At 40.8% G+C, this 20,776-nt stretch overlaps 4 protein-coding genes across 6 annotated transcripts in view; 3 read left to right on the forward strand and 1 right to left on the reverse strand.

The window, feature by feature from the left end:
• Window positions 1-20,776, forward strand: part of LOC108125396 (uncharacterized) — a 91,336-nt gene that overhangs the window by 63,220 nt on the left and 7,340 nt on the right. The gene's annotated exons all lie outside the window — the stretch shown is intronic.
• The window catches only part of Ddr (discoidin domain-containing receptor 2), a 45,556-nt gene that overhangs the window by 2,656 nt on the left and 22,124 nt on the right, over window positions 1-20,776 (forward strand). For all 3 annotated transcript variants that reach the window (XM_017241656.3, XM_070277600.1, XM_017241657.3), the window contains exons 2-3: window positions 11,275-11,664; window positions 14,639-14,744. In XM_017241656.3, the coding sequence (XP_017097145.3) occupies window positions 11,364-11,664; window positions 14,639-14,744 (407 nt within the window). In that variant the 5' untranslated portion in view covers window positions 11,275-11,363. The remainder of the gene's footprint in view (window positions 1-11,274; window positions 11,665-14,638; window positions 14,745-20,776) is intronic.
• Window positions 167-1,462, forward strand: AANATL2 (Arylalkylamine N-acetyltransferase-like 2). Its single transcript, XM_017241660.3, has one exon. It carries the CDS (start codon window positions 215-217, stop codon window positions 866-868), a length of 654 nt encoding a protein of 217 aa, XP_017097149.2. The 5' UTR covers window positions 167-214; the 3' UTR covers window positions 869-1,462.
• On the reverse strand, window positions 5,121-5,960 carry LOC108125452 (uncharacterized). The gene is made up of 2 exons (XM_017241659.3): window positions 5,867-5,960; window positions 5,121-5,806 (listed from the first exon to the last, which is right to left on the reverse strand). Exons 1-2 carry the CDS (start codon window positions 5,958-5,960, stop codon window positions 5,121-5,123), a joined length of 780 nt encoding a protein of 259 aa, XP_017097148.3.

Raw genomic sequence — 20,776 nt, forward strand, 5'->3', positions numbered from 1 at the left:
AAAATTTCAACATCACTTGATAAGAACACTGCTTCGGTTGTGATCGGTGGGTGGTTTTTTGTATGAGGGGATGGAGGGGCAAAGGCCAAGGCACAATATTCGTGAAAAGCTCAAAAGTGAGTGAGAACAAGCTCGCCACATGCGTGTCGGCATCTATATAGCAAGTCAATTGCGCTAATTTCTCCCAGTTTGTGAGCGAGTCGCAGTTGAAAAGATGTCAGAGATCGCGATACGCGCCCTAAGGGTGGAGGACTACCCGGAGGTGGAGGCCTTTCTGGCCGAGCACTTCTTCAAGCACGAGCCACTGATGCTCATACCCCAGGAGGACCCGTCCCAGGCCGCCGTCATACCGACCGAGTCGGAGCTGCATCACCAGCTGCTCCAGCAGGGCCTCTCCCTGGCAGCCGTCGACAATGCTGGACGCATTGTGGGAGTAACCCTAAATGGGGCCATGGAGCCCTCAGACCTCGAGCGGGAGTACAAGGAAGCACACGAGAAGCCAGTCTCATGTCTGCTGGACAAGATTCACAAGCTCCTGGCCGGAATCGAGTGGCGTGCGAATGTCTTCAAGCACTACGGGGTGGAGCGGGTCCTCTACCTCTACATGCTGGGGGTGAGCACCACAGTGCGCCGCCAGGGCGTGGGCTCCCGCCTAGTGGCCGCCACCATTGAACTGGGCCGCACCCATGGATTTCCCGTCGTCTGCTCCACCTGCACTAACCTCAACTCCACACGCCTGATGACCGCCCTGCAAATGGAGTGCGTCCTGGCTCAGGAGTATGCGGAGTACAAGGACGAGCGGGGAGAGGTTATCCTCCAGCCGGCGGCTCCCCACACAAAGGCCAGTGTGGTGGGTATTCGACTCTAAAGGGATTCCCCCGAAAGCCAAAAAGCCTGAATTAAGATTAGTTAGTTAAAGTGTATGTGGAATAGTCACTAAGAAGAGTTTAAATTTTAAAGTAAATCATGGTTTAAAAGTTGATATTCTGTATTGTTTGTATCTTAATTGGTTTTATATTGAGTTTATTGCCGGCGCGATACGAGTATCTTTGAAGTACTCACATGCGTGCTTTTTATTGCCTTTTTTATTTTTCATATCTCACTCTCTCACAAAAACCTTGAAATGGCTATGATTACGTTACGGAAATGTTTATTTTCTGTTTGCCCTATAGAATGTTATGTCTATATATTCATATTATGGCATATTGGTCCAGATTCTAGAAAGCTTTTTGTTGACAAACACGACAGTGGTTTAAAGCTTATTTAAATGATAAATAAAACCAGAAGAAATGAGGTTCCTAACTATACGATACCCAGAACTTTGAACTCTAAAAACTCTCAATAAAGCTCACTAACCATAACAACAACGTTGAAAATACCCCAAAAGTTGTAAAACTACATTGCATAGATTTAAGCTGTTGACATTCGAAAATTTTAATAAAGTGAAAATAGTTTCCGGAAATTTTGTTTTCCAACTACTCAAAATTATGCGCCAAAAATGTGCGAAAAAAAATGACTGGATGGATGAAAACTATTTCCCAGCATGGCGGACAACCACAGTTTAGTACTTCGGGGCTATGTCAATCCGGAATATTTGCATAGTCTCGTAGAAATTTCGCCAAAGATTCACACAAGTGAGCTTGTGATTTATGTTGGCGTGACCTAAAAATTTGTTCGCACACCACTACGAAACTATTGTAATTAAAAGTGAAAAGTTGACAATATTTTCTAGTTGAATTTTTGATTTATTGCGCGCAATGCCAACCGCAGCAGTAGCAAAAAAATTTAATGAAAATTCAATGAAAGTTTGCGGCACTCGGCATGCGCAGATGCAGGGATTGGTTAGTTGCAACATATGGTTGCACTGTTAGAAAACGGAAAAAGATCTTTTCAACACAAAAATATATACTTTTTCTCCAATTCGTTGTGGGTGGTCTATATTCCTTAAGTGATCAATTAATTACTCTCCTTTCGTTTAGGATTGTATATATTTTTCAGATACGAAACGTATACCGAGAATTTTCCAATTTACCCCACTTTTGACAACAATTTCATAGATTTTTGAATGTGCACAGCTGGCCCAGCCGACCCGACCTCCGGTCGCTTTGTTATTGTCTAAGTGACCCTAATGAAGATTAATTTATAACAAGTGCTATGCTCCACTCTCAGCGTGAACAGAGGAAAAGCGAAAAAATAAGCTTGCCACTAAGTCTGACAGCCACAAAAATGAGAAAAATATAAAAGTTTTCATAAAAAAATGACCCAAAGACTTTTCATTCTTAATAATTTTGACATAAATGGGAATGTCAGTGACTGGAAAACAGACTTTCGTGATTATAATTTAAATCTACGACCTATTACTTCTATTAAGTCATTCACGTTGGTGACGACATGCAAGGGCAAAATAATTTCCAATAACTACGAGTAGAATAATAGAAAGCCCATTATTTATAGATTCCAACTTCCATCTCTTACTGCAATTTCGTCACAAACTTCCAATGCATTCGTCACTGACTTTCCAACTCCTTAAAAGGATTTCTTTTTGTGTTATAGTCCTATTAATGTCAGACAATGGCTAAAAAAAATGTTAAAGTCTTTTCCGCACTCTACATAAAATTTTATTTAGTTTATAAATAAATATGGAGAAGGCCTCCCCCCAGACCAAGAGACGAAGACACCTGAACTCGGTCGTAAAAAAAGGGAAACCCAAAATAGGAAGCTCCCTGCCCATTGTTACTTTTAGTTTTGGCTCGGCCATGTCCTTTTGCAATGGCGTTGCATTTGATAGGGGAAAACGGGATTTTCAAACATATCGCATATACAAAATGCAAACATGTCTGGCAAACACAAATCCCATAAATGTTTTGTGCCCCCATCGTGGGTGTTGGGGTGTCAGGGTGTTGGGTGGATGGGTGGTTGGGGTGAGAGGGAGGATGTGCCTGTGAGAAGGATAAAAACTTGCAAAAAATATTTTCATATGTGAATATGTGTAAAGTGCAAAAGTTGTTCTCCGCTCCTGTATGTTGGATCCCGGATCCTGGATACTGGCCTGATTCCTGCTCGTTTTGTTGCCTCCTATGCCATTCTGGTTGTGTGTGTGTTGTGTATGTGGCACGGTGTGCCCCAAACTCTTTGCCACTTTTTGTGTTCTGTGTTTGCACTATGTGAGCATCAGGTGCTGTGGCAAAAGAAATTACAACAAATCCATTTGTAAAATTGCAAACCGAGACCGAGGCATTTCCTCCGCTTATCTAGTTGCCTTTGATGGTTCTTTTCTCTTCTACTTTTTTTGGCCAGTCGGCAGAGATGTGTGTCTGGCTGGTCCGGATGGTTGGCCAAAAAGATACGATGAATATCGTAGGGATATAAGATTTCTAAACTATCCTTTTTCAGAAAATTTCAAAAAAAAAGTCTGTTTATTGTGTTTATTAGGAGCTTAAAGAACTGAAGCACTAAATACCCCTTGGCTGCCGCTGCCAAAAAACACAAAAGCCCTTTTAAACAATAAGGACTTGGCTACACTGCTCAGTCAATTCACTCAATTACAGGACCGTCTCCTGGTTCTGCCTTCTCGGTGAGCTGGCTCCTATCATTATGGACTCAAAAATCAAGATGAAGCCACTCACTCGCTGCCTGTCATTTGACTGGGAAAACATTCATCTTACTAAAGTTTGCAATGGCCGCCATTCGCAGAGTCGTTCCCCGGGCTCAGGTCCTGGGCTCAAGTCCTGGGCTGAGACATTCATCAATTTGTTAGAGCAAGCCGACCTACTCGAAAGGTAGAAACAAAAAGCGGAACATTAAGGAGAGTGTTACGACTTTAGATACCCAATACTTATAGAGGAAAGGGGCCTTTTTCTTAGGAATTATTATAGTTCTTTCTTAAAAACCTATAAGTGTAATCCCCTCCAGTTATACCCTCTTTAGTGGGCCAACAAATATACCCTTGGCACTTGCAGGATAACTGGGTACGAAAATGGCAACGAACATTTTTCGTACTCCTGCAGCACATTGCATATAAATTTTCAGAAGTAAGTGCAGGCAGCGCCTTGCTTTAGTCCAGTTTTGTCCTGCCAACAGGAGCTATAAGGTTGCACAGCTCCTGCCCTCAGCCAGCCACCATCCCACACGGCACGGCAGACCCCTCTAGGACATCAAGCTACACACGTCAAATTTCAAACAAGTTCGGCTGCCGGAGGGCCTGAAGCAAACGGGCAGCTTCCAGACACAGGTAGCCGAAAAAAAAATTCCGAAACAAAAAGAAGGAGTCCGGTTGCCAGACACCGGTAGAATTCGCAGGGAAAAGGGTGGCCAAAACTACGGCTCCGGCAACAGCTCCGGCTACGGCTCCAGCATCTGGCATCTTTTTTCCTTCATGGCAACAACAGCCCAGGTAGGGCAACAATGAAAATGGCTAACGGCTGACGTTGGGGCAAGGAATTTCGGAGCTCAGGTTTATGCATAGCTTGCACACAAGGGGCACAAAATGTTGCTGATTTACTTCGTCCTTAAAGAGCACCATGGTAGATTTAAAGGTTAACAGTGCTCCTCTGGCCCAAAACTAGTTACGGTTTTGTGGGATGTCTAGTCCAAATCAAAAATGATTTTCACACACTCCCGTAATGAAGCCCAAATATGTTACTAGCATTTAAGATTCAAGGCACCATGACTAACCAGTTAAAGTTTTAGGGATAATGGGTCCATCGGATGTGGGGTTCAATGTATTGAAGGGACTGTGAAAAATAAATAAAGTCCGCTTACATTTTAGCTCTGTGCTGTAACGTGTTGTGTCTGCAACTGCAACTTAAATATTTATTTGCCATTCCCCAGACCAACGAGTGCCTCAAAGTTGGACTGCCACCGAGAACAGGAGGCACAGGTGATTTCCAAGTTTTAGGGGAATCAAGAGGACAGCTGCTGTTTTTTATTTCCTTTCAACCAAGACAAAGAAACACTATTTTAAAGTTTTATAATTGGCGATAGTTGACATCTGCGGAGTTAAAGAATAAAAGAAGTGTCTCCTTTTTTGCGATTTCAAAAGTTAATTTATTTTCATTATAATTGTTAAGAAAACATAAAAGTTGGGAAGTGTTTCTTCAAGGGAGCTATGTATGTAGGTCTTACTTCCTGTTAAGATTGTAGTTCCTCAAGTAGATGCCCGCTAGCACCTCTTGAATTCTCCGACGGCGCTTGTCCTGCGTGAGAAGCGACACTAGATGCTTGGGATTCAGTCCACGGCGTGTCTGGCGGTCAAGAGCTTCCACATCGTCCTCGGTGATCACATCCTGGTCATCCCGATCGTCATCTGCCTGAGCAGCCGATGCCACTCCGGGTGTTGCCAAAGAGTCCAAGATTCCCTCGTCGGCAGATTCAACCACCTCGGAGTCATCCTCAAACAGGTTGCCATCGGAGAGATCGTCCAGATTCAAACCTTGGAGGAGATCGGCGATGGTGGGCACAAAGGCGCTCCTCCTAGAGCTCGTCGAGTTGGAACTGTTGCCGCTGGAGGCGGGCGCGTAAATATTCTGGGCATTGCTGGGGTTGATGACGAGGAAGGTGGCACCGGATCCTCCAGGTAGCCCGCTGAGGTATTCAGCATAGGGATTTGGCCTGGAAGTTGGAGGTGGTGGAGGTGGAGGGTAGTAGGGATAGTAGGGGTTGTGGTGGTGGTGATGGCGCCTGTCCGACTCGTAGTCGGAGTTGGAATTAGGTTGCTGGACTATGATGATGGGTTGTTGACTGCGGCGGTCGTCTTTGTCGCCTCTATGGAGATTCCACAACAAACGGGGGAGAATCTTGCTAAAGGCTGTAGGATATAAGGATAGAAAATGTCTGAGGATAAAGCGATAGTAATGCCTTGACTTACCATTATCTTTACTGTTCTTGCTGCCCGAACTCTGATCAGCTGAAGCCAAAGCTAAGCAGGCTGTGACCAAAAGCACGACACCTAATGTCTTCATGATATTGTTCATCTAGTTGGCCTACACCTTCGACTGAATACCCCCTCCAGAAGGCCAATGTCTTATATACCAACTTACAATTACTTTTGCTCCAATTTCGCCACGGTTCAGGTGCTCACTTTCCAGAGAATCCCATCATCTGTAGATGCTGGAAATGTATCTAAATCGTAAATCAATTTCTAATTCTAACGCCCCGATGCCCTCCGTTTATTGCACTCGTAAAACGCTCTCCTCATTGCTCGGTCTTGTGCTTTTTGTTTACTTTGGCCACTGGTCTGGGCTTTCATGATCTATCCAGTCAAACCATTCGATGTAAGTATTTCCAAACTCCACTGGGAGCTGCTAATGTGTTGTTTATAGTCGCGGGCTAAAGTGATTATGATCTGTGTACATTGATCTGAAGTTGCAGAGTGGTTTCCAGCGCAATGACCTCGTTTATACATTCGCTGATTCTTGTACGTTGAACTTATGGTGGAATGGTTTGGGCCTCTCTATAGGAAATACCAATTTTTACACTTTGTGTAAGTTCTTTGAATAAGTATGTCCATCACGCAAGTGTATAAAAACTACAAAATTGCGAGAAGCAAATATAAAACCCTCAAAAATAGATAAAATCTCCATGTATCCGTTTCATACTGTCCAATCAAAGTGAAACGAAAACAATAAGTCCTTGAGAGCACACATGGTTTAAAAAACCGAGACACGTAGGAAACACAAAGTACAAACCGCAGCACACAATCGAAATCACCTCCACTCCGCCTGCATGATATTCCATCCAAAGAGCCATAGCTTTCCAAATAAAATGCCACCTAACAGCCAGGATCTATTCGAAAAGCATGAGTAAAAATAAATAGGAGGAGCAACAGGAGCAGGGCTGGGCTGGATGGGAGAGGCCAGAGCCCAAAAAACCTTACCACACAAAAGTGTCATGTACGAGGACTTAACAGATTTAAATTCTATTTGTCAAAGAACGCTCGAGAGGCAACGCAATCGCTGAGCTGTGAATGAATATTGACCAGAGGCATTAGGAAAATGGATTTATTTGTTTCTCCGAACATCTTTTATCCCCAAAAAATACATCTTGCTTAAAAAGCAGAAAAATAGATGGCCAAAAAATAGAGCTGACCGATCGAAATGTGTAGTTTCAGACTTAACTACTCTAATAGAAATAGGTACTTACTATAACTAGAAAAAGAAAATAAAAAATATACATCTACAAAACCCATTCCAAAATGTAATGAGCAAAAAACCAATCCCCATAACAAATAAAAAATAATATCCATGAACGGAAGTTGAAATCAATTTTTAATATATGACCATTGAAAAAGCTCTCTATTTCTTCAGAAAGTTGTATTTTTTTTTATAGAATTCTTTTAGTAAGCTTATTAAATTTTTGCCCCAGTAAATTAAGCGACACTTTTGGGGTCAAATGCTCCTCTGCTGTGCGATTTCTGATCCCACGTCGAAAAAGGCATTTCCGCCCGCCTTCCTGCATGTGCGTTTGCGTGCGTTAGCGTCGCGCTGCCATTTCACATCCGGTGCTCGACAGCGGTGCTTAGCTTCAGATACACTGCAAAAAAAAAGGATGTTCTAGCCAAGAATGGCTATCGACAGCAGAGCTCATTGGGTCAAAATCGACTCTAATTTTGGCAGTGAACTCCTTTTGGAGAAGAGCCGAACAGAGCACTCTCGGTGGCCATTAAGTAACACAAATTTTCGGCAGCATGCTTTTCCGGTTTTCCGACGCAACGGCAACAGCAACAGAAACAGCAGCAGAAGCAGAAGGAAAAGCAGAGGCAGAACTATAAGCCGCGGCACAAGGAGGTCCTGCCAACCCAACGCCCACATCCTCGGAGACTGTGCCTCTAGTCGCCTTAGTTCAATAAGGATTTCCGATTCAATTCGTGCGCAGCGACTCTGCCAGCCGCTGTCCATTTTCATTTATCGAATTTTTCACATTGACGACCTTTACACCAGGAGCTCAATTTTTTATACTTTTAGCAGCTATTTTATTCCCCGGCATTATTTATTTATTTTTGTGCTGATTTCATGCGTTTGCCTTGAGAGTTTTCGCTGTTGCTCGTCGGGCTATGTGGTTGTTGCTCTTTGTGCTTGATTTGCTTTCCAATTTTCAATGTGTCACATTATGCACACGACCATTAATCAAAAACAAAAAAAAAAAAAAAAGTGAAGTCAAAGGGGGTGGCACTCCGACCCGGGAAAGAGAAAAATTGAGGCAAGAAATTATTGCTTAAATAAGCGTGTTTTCGCTACTAAAGGACGAGCGGTTCGAAAGCGAAAGACTTTACAGAATAAATCAACCACAAAAATGGTCAGAGTGGGGTTTTTCCAGATCTCCGCCCACGGTCTTGGCCGATTTAAAAAATTTCCGTACCTTTCGGCAGTGCCCTTATTGATTTTGCCTTTATGCGCCATTTACGCGGACTCCGTTGGCCCCTGCGCCTTGCCATGCAAAGGACTTTCCATTCCATTCCATAATTTATAGAGATCAGCAAAAAGGGGACAATATTAAAGAGCTACAAATCAAATTATGATGAAGCAGAAAGTGCTAAGTGAAAATCGTTGAGATGAGAAATCGCTTTCCCCCCGATGGTTTACATGGAAATTTTCGAATTTTTGTGGCAGAAACGGCGATAAGCTTTTGCATATTTCTTTGGGGGATTTTCTCAAGTCATGGCTTTTCAAATAAGAAATAATTATGACCTGTAGTTTTTATGCTTAACGCAAAACACTCACAAATAGTACATATAAGAAGGACAAGAGCAGACATTATGTTGAAGGTTACTCCGCAGGCATCGTAAACACACATCAGCTTTAGCTTTATTTTAGGAGAAAAGTGTCAACACCAAAATGATTTGATAGGCGTTGCCAACAACAACCTCCCCCTCATTTCCGTTCTGCCGAGTGGGCGTTTCCAAAAAAGACATAAGAATCCACATGAAGAAGCTGGAACGGGAAATGTGTCCGCCTCCATCGGGAAAATATATTCTTGATTGGCATCGTGAGGCGAAATCTATCACGACATGTCCGACTGTGCGTCTGCTTTTTAATACCCTTACAGGGGGAGTTATAGTTTTGTTTAAAGGCTTGCTATGCGCTATGGTAGTCCCTAAACATATCGGGTTTCTTTCAATCTGTAACAAAATCTAGATACAAATTATTTTTGACATTTTTTGTGCAATTTTCTGGAGGGTCCCCTTCAAAAATCTACGAAAATGCATGGGACCACAATATGGCCCAGACCAATGGCTATATCTTTGCCAATAATCATCAGATTCTTGAGCCGATTACCTTAAACGATTTGTACCTCGATTTTCTATCAATCAGCATCAAAATCTAGAAACAAATTATTTTTTAGATTTTTTGTGAAATTTTCTGGAGGGTCCCTTTTAAAAATCAGCAAAAATCCATGGCCATGCACAGCGATGGCTATATCTTTCCCAATACTGATCCGATTCTTGAGCGGAATACCTTAAACGATTTGTACATCGATTTTCTACAAGCCTGCATCAAAATCTAGAAACAAATTATTTTTTAGATTTTTTTTTAAATTTTCTGGAGGGTCCCCTTCAAAAATCTGCAAAAATGCATGGGGCCACAATATGGCCCACCGCGATGGCTATATCTTTGGCAGTAATCATCCGATACTTGACCATAATATCTAAGAAAATTTGTATGTCGATTGGTTACCTATTCACGTCAAAAGTAAAAAGTGTTTACTAAAAACTTATTGTTTCTTTTATTTTTTTTCTGGGGCTATATGCTGAGGTTACGGTTTAAATTGATCAAATGTGTATATAGTTGTAGACCTGTAACTATATGTAGCCTATATATAACTATATATGTAACTATATAGCTATAACTATATAACTATAACTATATATGTAACTATATAGTTATATACCTGAAGAATGCCTCCTCCTAAAGATTAAATTTTAGTTCTTCATCCAATAAGTTGGAGTGTATACCCAGACCTGACCCTCAGCCTTCGTACTCTTTTTATGCGGCCCCATAAAAATGTTTAGTAGCAACTGCTACTGGCTAAGATACATTTGGCTTGGGCCCTCCGGCCAAAAATAGACTTCAACTCGAACTTGTAACCAGCTGCATTTGCAACTAAAAGTGGCGGAGCTGCGGAAAGGGAACTCGTATTAAAAAAAAAAGGCCGACCCGCGGCCATAAAAAGTATCCAGGGCCACTACTGTCTTCCACTTTCTATAGGCTCCACACAATTTCATGCCTTTTTTATTTTTGGCCACTTCGCAGACATTAGCAGCAACAAAACGCTGCACATTCGCATTTCGCATTTCGGTTGCCACTTCCACTGTCAAGTTGGTGTAAAATTTTTCATTTCGCATATGAAAGGAAGCGTGGGCGCTACTTCCCCTCTTTTATTTTCTTTTAATTTTTTTTTGTGTTTTCGCCAGACAGACTCTGGCAGCATTTGTCACTTGGTTTTCATTCATATTTTCTTTTTTATTTTTTTCCTTGCACATTTTATTAATTGCTCGAGTGAATTCTTGGCGTTGGCAAGATGCCTGCAAATGGCACATTGTGGTCTTTTGATCTATTCCGATCTACACGGATGAAAAGGAAGTATAGCGAGGGCACTTGACAGCCAAGAAAGGAAAAGATCGCTGATAGAAATATATATTGATATCCGTTACTGCGGAAGCTCTAGGTAATAGTATTAGATTCGTTCTTCCGGACATGAATTGTTGCATCTAGTTTACCTCTTAAAAATTAAATGACAGACACTGCTGTCTGCCAGAGGACAAACATCGGGGCACCCAAATCGACCCTCCTCAGATCCTATGCACCACCACTGTGTGCGCCACTTTTTCGCGCTGTTAATATTTTTGTATTTTGACACGTTTTGGCATGACGCCAAGCAATCCGCTGGGGAAGTAGGGAGTTTAGGGCCTCGGTGTAGTATGTGCCTGACATTTTACATAAATTTCTGCTTGCTCAGCTCTGAAAATCGTGCCGGCGAAACTGCCAGTCGACTTTAACATCCCCCCCACCCAGGGTGCCCACTGTTTACGATTGGATGGGACTGCCATGACTTGCTATCATGTGACAAAAACGCGACAGTTTGCAAGGTCACGTCACATTAATTTGCTGACAATGATGTATTTAAGGAAGGACTTCACCCCCAGCCCTCTTCGCCACCGGCTCGCTGGCTGGTTGGATGGATGGCTGGCTGGCTGTTGTTCTTAAAGCCCCGCCAATTAAGCCACGCATTTTCAGAAATCTTTTATACTTTTTCCTAATTTTATCCTTTGCGTTACAGAGTGAAAACAACGAAATGCCGAACCGACCAGCAGATTTACTAACGTGAGAAGAATCTTGAAGGGAATCAAAAACAGAGAAAGAATCAAAATGACGGCAATAAAATTACAACGATTGAGGCCCCCAAGCCGGAGTTCCACCCAGCCGACCTCTCCCATTGATTGCCCGAGAATAATTGAAGCAGGACGCGGCGAGGACGCCTACGAAGGAGCACAGTTGGCAACAAATTATTTCAAAAATTGCCACATTAAGCACAATAGTATTAATAAAAGTAAAACTTTATGTTGGCTGGCATTGACTTTGATTTTATTGGACTCTCGAAGTGTCCTGCAAATGGCAATGGCCCAAGTACCAGGTGGCGATTCATCTACAGGATCGGAATCACAAATCGGTAAGTTTGACTACAGATATTTTTCTATTATAATAATAATGAACAAAGGAGCTTATCTACCATTTGCTTGAGAACATAGCTCAGAGCCATTTCCTAATTAATACTAATTATCTACCAAAAATGATCAGCATGCATTATAAAATGGACGGAAGTGTCCTTAGCTCTCTGTGTTGCATGTTAAACATCTCAAGGCATCTCTAAGACCATCAGATTTGAGTCCTGGCCTGGATGGATTGAATGGAATGGCCCGCACTTGATTTGCAAGTGCACTAAATAGTCGAAGCACACACACAATTTGCATTTTCGTTCAACAATCAACATGGAAATCAATCAACCGCAAACGGAAGGGTCCCGGCCCAAGTCTGTGTCCTTAAGTATTAACCAACAACACAATACTAATAGCTGATGGCCGGAAGCAGCGGGCCGGGCAACGGGATTGTCTATAAATTCTCTGGCCAACTTACCGCACGCAACTATAACCAATTACTGCACATTTGCGAATAGCGCCGGTTTTGGGCCGAGGGACTTACAATTAGTTAATATATACGAGGTTAGTTCATGTCTGGATGGAGTGGAGGCGATTGCATCGGGATAAGTGGGCGGAAGGTAAAAGGATTTGATGGTGAATGTCAAATCGAATCGGCCCTCTGGATGGATGACCACCTTATTTCCATTGCTGATTGGACAACCCCACGACCCAGGACCCAGCTTAACCTCTGTGACCTCTCTTTTCTGTTGCCATGTGGGGGGTGCGGTGGCGCCCATCACCGCCCATCGATTGAAGTGGCTTTATTGTGGTCTTTTTATCATAACAGACTATCTGGCCATTACGAACTTCGAACCTTGACTTTTTGGGTATAATATTAAACCTAGGGAATAAGTATTCGAACTCTACCCCATACTCATAGTATATTGTTTGTAAAGCCATTAAAACATGGTGTTTGTTAATTATAAATGGCAACTGCTCATGAAAAAAATTGTATATTAAATCTTATGTGTTGCGGCAATGTTTAATGTTGCGTTTCAAAAAACTTTTTAATTGTATCCTCTGGATACTCCAGTTTTTCACCCCCAATTGAAAGCCAATTAAAAAGCGTGCGTAATTTGTTTATACAGCTATTGAATCTGATTTTCAGCACCCGTTTACTTTCAGTCTCAACGAACCTTGACCAAAAGTTTTAAGAGTGGTTTGCACTGGGCAAAGATAGGGAGCTGTGAGTCTATGGGGGTGGATGGGCTGGATCCCTCTCATAAAGCACGCCTTGTTGCCTTTGTTGTTTACGAGTGCCAGAAGATTTGCGTCATTAAGCGCGTTTTAGGCCAGTTTTTTGCCTTGTTTGCAAGGGTTTGCAACGAAATCTGTATACCCTGGTTGTTGTATGGCACGGCCTTTGATATAACCTGGAATAAAGTGCTCCTTCTCGGTAAATTTACTTTCCGCCAACGGAATTGAGCTGTCTAATCACTTGTGAATTGGTTTTATACTGCACTTTCAAAATTTCCATCTCGTATGCTTTATTAAGCCTTTGCATCTGCACATGAGAACGTATCTCAAATGTTTGTTTGCAATTTTCCAGAGGTTGTGCTCTGCACATACGCTTGGCAGAACGAAAGGACGAGAGGACGAGGGTCCTTTCGCCTTGCATTGAACTGTAAAATTTTCATTTTCATAAAGTTTCGCGGTGTTCTCCCATTGTTTGTGTTGTTTTACACGCCCGCCAAAGAGGAAACTTTGAATTATGATTATCGCACACACGCCAACTAAAGCCGCCCGGGCCGGGCCACGCACTCAAGTGCAGTTAATTAACTTTTGCGCAATTTATACTGCGTAAAAGTTTTCCAGCAGCAACAATTGGAGGGAGTTCTGCCGCCGCGCCGTGCGTTGTTTACTTTTCACTTTTCACTTTGTAGTTTTGTATTTCGCCGTCAAAGTTTCACAAATAGTTTCCTTCTCGTGGCTGGCAGGGAGATGCTTTTCCAGGTCCAGCTCCAGAATGCTTTGGTTTGGTCCAGCTACGGCTGTATATCATGCTGGTCAAATTCCCACAATTCAGTGGCGAAAAACGTTGCAGGAACATTCATTCAAAACTTTTGAAATAAAAGCCATCCCAGGAGAATATATTATTAAGCAGGGGTTAGCCTTTTAAACAGATCTTCTTTAAGGAAATATATATGGATTAAATATTAACGATAAAACTATTTAAAAAAACATTTTTACCCCTTTTACAAGTACCCATCATAACCAATCTATAAAAAATGATTTTAAACACTTTATATTCACAGTCTTTAACAATTTTTTAACCACTTTGAATAATTACGTTAAAAACTGATATTTTCATTTACTATCGCCTACCATCGCTAATTAAAATGTAACCTCAAACTCAATATTCATTACGCGCTTCTATCAAAATAAATGAGTTTTGATAAATACAACATATTGCCTGAAACGTGAAACTCATAAAAAGAAATTCCAACAATGAGAGAGATATTTATTAAAAGGTTAACTATGAATATTGTTACGTTCGAACTGATGCAGAGATATGGAAAGTTTTCCCGGGGAGTTGGGTCACTCGTTCTGTAGTTCTCTCCTCCTGGCTTTGACTTATGGTGCTTAAGCACTGACTGATTGCTTCTAATTATTCACTAAATGATAATATTCTTGATATTTTGTGGGAGCGGCAGCAGGAACGACGTGAATGGTGGATGGTGATGACGTCGATATCTCAACGACCTATTCATGACCCTTTCGCGGTCTCTTGGGACCCAGAGACCCCATCATTCTTCGACTAGTGGCCGAGGGGGTGATGATAATTGCGCTTTTCGTGAGCGACTCTGAAGATTAATGGAGAATGGAAATTGAGTTGCTGAAATAATGGGAAAATTTGTATTATTTCTGAAATTATTTCTTACGATTGAAAGATTCTCGTCTTCGTATTTGATATATTTTTAAAAAGGTAATCTCTTTTCGTTTCAGACACATGCAGACAGGCTCTGGGAATGGAGTCTGGAGCCATCAACGATTCCCAAATAACCGCCAGTTCTGCCCATGATATAGGAAATGTGGGACCCCAACACTCCAGGTAAGTTTCTTTATTAAAATTTTCAAAGTTTAAATTGTGTTTAAACACGTCAAGTCACATAATCGACTGTACTTCCTTTTTACATATCAACCGCAAAAGCAAAATATGTAAAATCATTGCACACACGTGTCACTGATGTTGACTGTAAATGATAAACAGCAATCATCCATTAAAATTTGACTCATAATATGACGAATGTGAGTAATGTTGTATGTTCGTACCATATACAACAATACCATACCATACAAGGCATTCCCTTACATTCCCTGCTACATGAATATTATTATTATGAATTATTTTATGGCGTGTTAAAATGCCTCTATGTCATTTGTGACCGAAAAAGAAACAGAAACAAGCCAAACACATAAATGACATAAATTAAAGTACAACAGCAATAGCAACAACAATTCCAACGACATGTGCAAAATAATTTGACTTCACATTGAAAATAATGATACAACATATGGCCATTATATTTTGCTGACATTTATTTTCTCCGACCTGAGACCGTGTAAGGACAGCTCCTGAATCAACATCATCCGTAAAACCTCTCCTGGCAATTATTTAGAAAGCCAAACACTGACCAGCCATCAAAACCATGAATATATAATGAATAATGTCACAGTAAACTTTCCACATGAAAATAAAAACATTTTTTACGAGGCACTAAAAGTTTTCCTTATTTTTTAATGTATTGTCAACAAAAGTGAGTAAGATAATCTTACTAAGGTCGGATATAGACCTTTTTATAGGTAGTTGACAGTTAAGTTTTGTTTAGAGGAAGACATAAGCCCATTAGCCATGATGACCTAGAACCTAAATCTGGATCAGGATCACCTCCAAAACGATATAACCATGTCATTGTGTCCTCTGCCAGTCTCCCACCAGTCTCCCACCCACATTTAAGTACTTTTTCATATGCCTGACCTCCTCCGTACATCTGTCAATATGACTGCCTGCCATAAATTAATATTATTGAACGTCTTACTCCAAACAGTCACATAAAATTCTGACAAAACAATAGACCGTTCCACCTAATGGCATGCATAGACAAGGCAAACAGAAAGTGTAAGTTGGAGCCTCAAATGATCCACATGCCAAGTGGCATGGGGCAACACAATATATATACAATATATGACTGGGGTAAAAGGAATATTGATTATAATGTCAATGTTGGCCGGGAGGCATTGCGTGTGGGACTGTGGGGGGGGCCACGACGATGGGGCCGCGCATAAAAGTAAAAGAAAAGCAATAAAATTATGCAAAGTCAACAGAAAAGGGACTGGCAAATGAAAGCCAGGCGACCACAGAGTGTATTGTATCCATGAACAAGTATAAACAAGGCAGAACGAAGCTTTTCCGACCCCATAAGAATTATACAGACCCGGTATACAGTTTTTAGCTCTATGATTTTTAAGGTACTATCGATAAAGAATAATTTTACTGCTAAAAAAAATTAATTAACAAATATGTCATAAGGAAATAAAGTCAAAATATATTTCCTGTTAAAAATTCTTAAAACTACAGCCCAGAAACAATATTTTTCTGCCCCCAAACAGAGTACCATCAAATATTTTAATTTTAAAACATTTATGGGAGTATAAAAAATATAGTGAATTTGCAGTGTTTTTATTTTTTGCACACAACTGTTTGTGTACTAAACGTATCCCAGCCCAGGGAAAAAGCTCCGGTGGGCAAAACAAATGTTTGGCTGTAAAAATGTCACATATGCCGTTTTGCATGCGGCACCCTCCGCAGTCGGCAAAGGAATGTTTTGCCGTACGCTGCCGTACTGGTAACGCCGAGTAACTGGCAACATGGTAATGTGCGTGCCCCAGCCTAATGATGCCCCATTTCCTCTCCCTCCATGGGGCTTTTCCATTAAACATGCGCCAAAGTCATATGAATTTTATTACAACTCAAAAAGGTTGCTTCACATGAGATACTGGCATAAAGCGGGCAGGGAAAGGCCGTTTGCGGAAAGGGTCAGAAGATTGCAGGGAAATTCACTTTCTCTTATGATAAATGAAAAAGTTCGTTCCACATATGGTAGGTAGGCTTTTCAGTAGGGTTAAGGTTCTGCTTTAATAGGACTTATGGCGTGTTTTCAAGACACTTTTCACTGGCTTCTTAAGCTTCCAGGTCGGTCTGAAGACTGAAGAGAATTTAATAAGAAAATCGATTCATTAAATTCTTTGAAAAATCAAATATTTCATTTTTGCCATATGATTCATTTTTCAGATGCAAGGTTGATGTTTGAAATCAAAATTATTGCGAAATTATTCTCAGAAAAAAATGCAATACCTTCTGCAAGTATAAAAGGAGGAAAAATTGTGTTTACTTGGCTGCTTTCTGTTTACTTTTAGTTTCTGCAAAAAATTGTTGTTTTGTGTGGCTGAGTTATTTTATTTGCCCTTTTTCGGGCACATACTGCGCCAAGTGGGTCAATTGATTTCTGCTTGCATGCTAAGCTGCCATTACAATTGAAGTTGTATATTTTCTTTTTGCCTCGGAACCCCCCATTGAAGATACATTCCAAAAATTTCTGAATTGCTTCTCATTTTTCCATTTCAATCAAAGCCAAAGAGGAATTTCTTTTGGGGAACACTGTGATTGATGATTTGTAATTTATGTAATTATGATGTAACCTTCAGGAGCTTGTTACCTTTATACAAAATTTGAGAAATGTAAGGCCAGAGATATATTGACCGCACCTGCATCTGTGGTAACCACTTACAAAGGTAGCATTTTCCCCAGCCTGCAACTCACAAAAGGCAAATAAAGTTGACCAAATAGAAACAAACGTCTCTTCCATGGCATCTCCAGAGTCCGTTGTCTTCACTTACGATTTTGCAGTGGCATGTTGGCGCAGAGAAAACGTCTTTTGTCAATATAGCCACAACATGGCAAAGAGTTAACAACTGGGCAGTTCAGGCAAACAGGCACGGCCCCCATTATAGTCAGCCGATGGATCACCTGTTGATATTGCTAGCAAGCAGACGACCGATCTTTACCATGTTTGACTTTCCATTACGGGGGACAAACATTTGCCAACTATTTGCTTAGGCAATTTAAATTTAACTCGTGGTGCGAGTCACTCAATTTGCCGCCTCAGAGCACTTGAATTGCACCAACTGCAATCTAACAAAAAGAAAAGTCAAGAGAAATTAAACAGAAGTCACTAGCATTTGCATTTCAGAGGCATTATTGCAGAGACGGCTTTAATGACATGGCATCATTTTTTTTTTAACGATAATATAGTCGATAAAGCCAAGGCAAAAATGATTTACCTTGTACTTATGCTTTTATGGATTTTTTTCTAAGAGTTTAAAAGCTCAGTATGAGGTTGTTCAGCAAGTACGACACATCTTTCGTCACAAAATATTTTTATTTGTCAAAATATGGTAGCCCTATAACCAAATAAAGCTTATGCAAAGGAGGTGAGCCCCTATTTGATAGATTTTATAACATGTACGTGAGAAATAAAAACTCAAGGCATTAAATCAAAATTTTTCCCTCTGTGTGGTCAGGCCATAACCAAAGCCATCTTAGAAAGAAAAACACTTGCCAAAAAGCAGAAAAATGGAAATGGCATTAGAAAGAAAATAGAAGCTGGGCCAGAAACACGAGTAGACAGAAATGCCAAGAAAAATGCATAGGACACAATACGAATGCAAGGCGGTAATACTTTAAAAGTCAACAGACAACAGTGTGGAACGTTTTACAAAAAAAAAACCTACAACGTACCAAGAAAAAAAACCGTCGGCGGAAGAGTTTTGCAATTTGTGTGCCATTGTGTCAAGTGGAAATTGCAAGGCGAAGAGAACCGAAAGGAACGGATGTTAAAAGAAAAAAATGGCAAACACGCAGAGCGACAACAACGGTAAAGATGACAATAAAAATGGCGGCTATGGCTTAGGCCAAAGGAATACCAACGACAGCAATATCAGCCATAGCTGCTCCGACTATACGGACGTACGTACGTTGAATAAAAGGAGACGTCGGCTTAAAGTTCCATGGAAAATATGAAAGGCAAAATGGCGACATCAGCTTCTGTGGCAGAATCGGAAGAGTGAAAGTAGGGTGCAAACGAAAGAGGTTTCGGCCGACGTGGATTCGACCATTAGCGTTTTATGGTAAAAAGGAAAATCGATAAACCCAAACACACACACACAAACATGCTGGGAGGCTCTTGTTGTAGTCGCCTGTTTCGTTTGCAATTTGTGACGTGCAAGGGTTGAGGGCATCTCTCCATCCACCTCCTACCTCCCACCTGCCACCTACCACCTACCACCACCCATCCAGAAACTGCCGCCGCATCCCCACTCTCCCCCCCTTTGTTTTCACTTCAATCATAAAAGCATAACACAAAAGCCATTGCGAAAAAGAAGACATATGCAGGGGCTCTCGCCTTCTTATGTGGGTTACGTTATAGATAAAGGAAACGAGCAAAAGAGAAAGGTATTCCTGCATATATTAATGTCATATTTTAAAGACCCTAAGCAAACGAGAGAATACAAAAGGGAAATGGCTTTTTATTCGAAGTGGAATCAATCAAAGCATCAATTATTCGGGGAAAAGACATTCAAAATTCAAGAATTGCATATTATAAATAAAATATTATGAGTAATTTAGTATTTATGGTTCGACAGAAAGATATTTTCTTGAACTAAATGTCTAGAAGAGGCCTATGGCATAAATTGTTTTCTGACATTAAAAACCTATTTGATAACTCTGCGATATCGATTGACAAAGGCTTAATTAGTTCCATCACTAATTAACGCCATTTTGTTAGCTTTAAATCATGGTTAATCAATTCAATTTAATGGTTTTTATTGATGCTCTAATTGGATATTTCATGCATCTAAATATCCTTTCTTTACCTTAAACTCCTAAATAAACAAATATTCTAGTATTATATCTATACCACTCATAAAATCTCTTTTTCATTGCAATTGGTTGTAATTTTCTAATCTTGAATAGGTGCCAACGAGCATTTAAAGCCAACTGATGTTCATTTTAAGGCCAAAAATTAATTTGTTAAATGATTACCACGGCACTCCTTTGAGCCTCAAGTTTTCAAGCTTTTCAAAATATTTTGTTAACTGAGCAGAGAAGAAAAGAGGGAAAAAGAATTTTTAATTAAAAACTCCGCGGCACTTTGACTGTTGCTGCTACCAACCGCTAGGAGCACCAGAAACAAAGGAGGCGTCATTGTTTTGGCAAGGGGTTGATTGGAGGTGGGGCCTGGTGTGGTTGGTGGTAATAGCAGCGGGTGGGAGGCTGTGGGTGGTAGAGGGCTGGGTAAAGCCCTCTTTATGACAATCGTAAAAAATAATTTTTAGTAGCTCACGAGGCTCGCTGCACATTGGTAAGTTCCCAGGACGAAACAAAAATTAAAGTAAAAATTATTAAGTAGGTTTATGCTTACTCTTTCTCCATTTAATAGGATCTTTTTTAAAACTTATGGGGTACGATTTTTAAAAGTTTGCTATTGCGTGTAAGATTGTATAAGGACTCGTATAATTTACATAAGAAATATGAATTTCATAAAAACTATAATGAAAAAACGCATTTAACCGTCAACTCATAACACTCCAACCACTGTGCCCTTACACAAAGAACTGCTGTCTTGGAATTTTAATTGGATCAAGTGCCATTAAAAAACTGAAGGAATTGGAAATTAAATGAAAAATAAATAAGTGGTGGGGCAGCACAGAAAGGGAATAAAGGGCTCAGACTGACAACCTTTAACCATCTTACACACATGCTGAAACGAATTGAAGACGGAAAATATTTACAAGCTTTGCCAAGGACTCGCGTTTCTTCCTGCCACCTCCCAGCACTCTCATCACTTCCCTCCACCCACCTCACTCAGGTGAAATCAACTACATATACAATGAGGCGAACTGATTCGCCATCCTGGGGTACTACCCTTTCACCCATTCAGGCTATTAGATGGGCTTGAATGTGTATATGTTTTGGTAAACATATGCCGGAGAGCAATTTGCAACGGTAGGGAAAATTTAATC

This window comes from Drosophila bipectinata, chromosome 2L (genome assembly GCF_030179905.1).
Source record: "Drosophila bipectinata strain 14024-0381.07 chromosome 2L, DbipHiC1v2, whole genome shotgun sequence".
NCBI classification, from domain to species: domain Eukaryota; kingdom Metazoa; phylum Arthropoda; class Insecta; order Diptera; family Drosophilidae; genus Drosophila; species Drosophila bipectinata.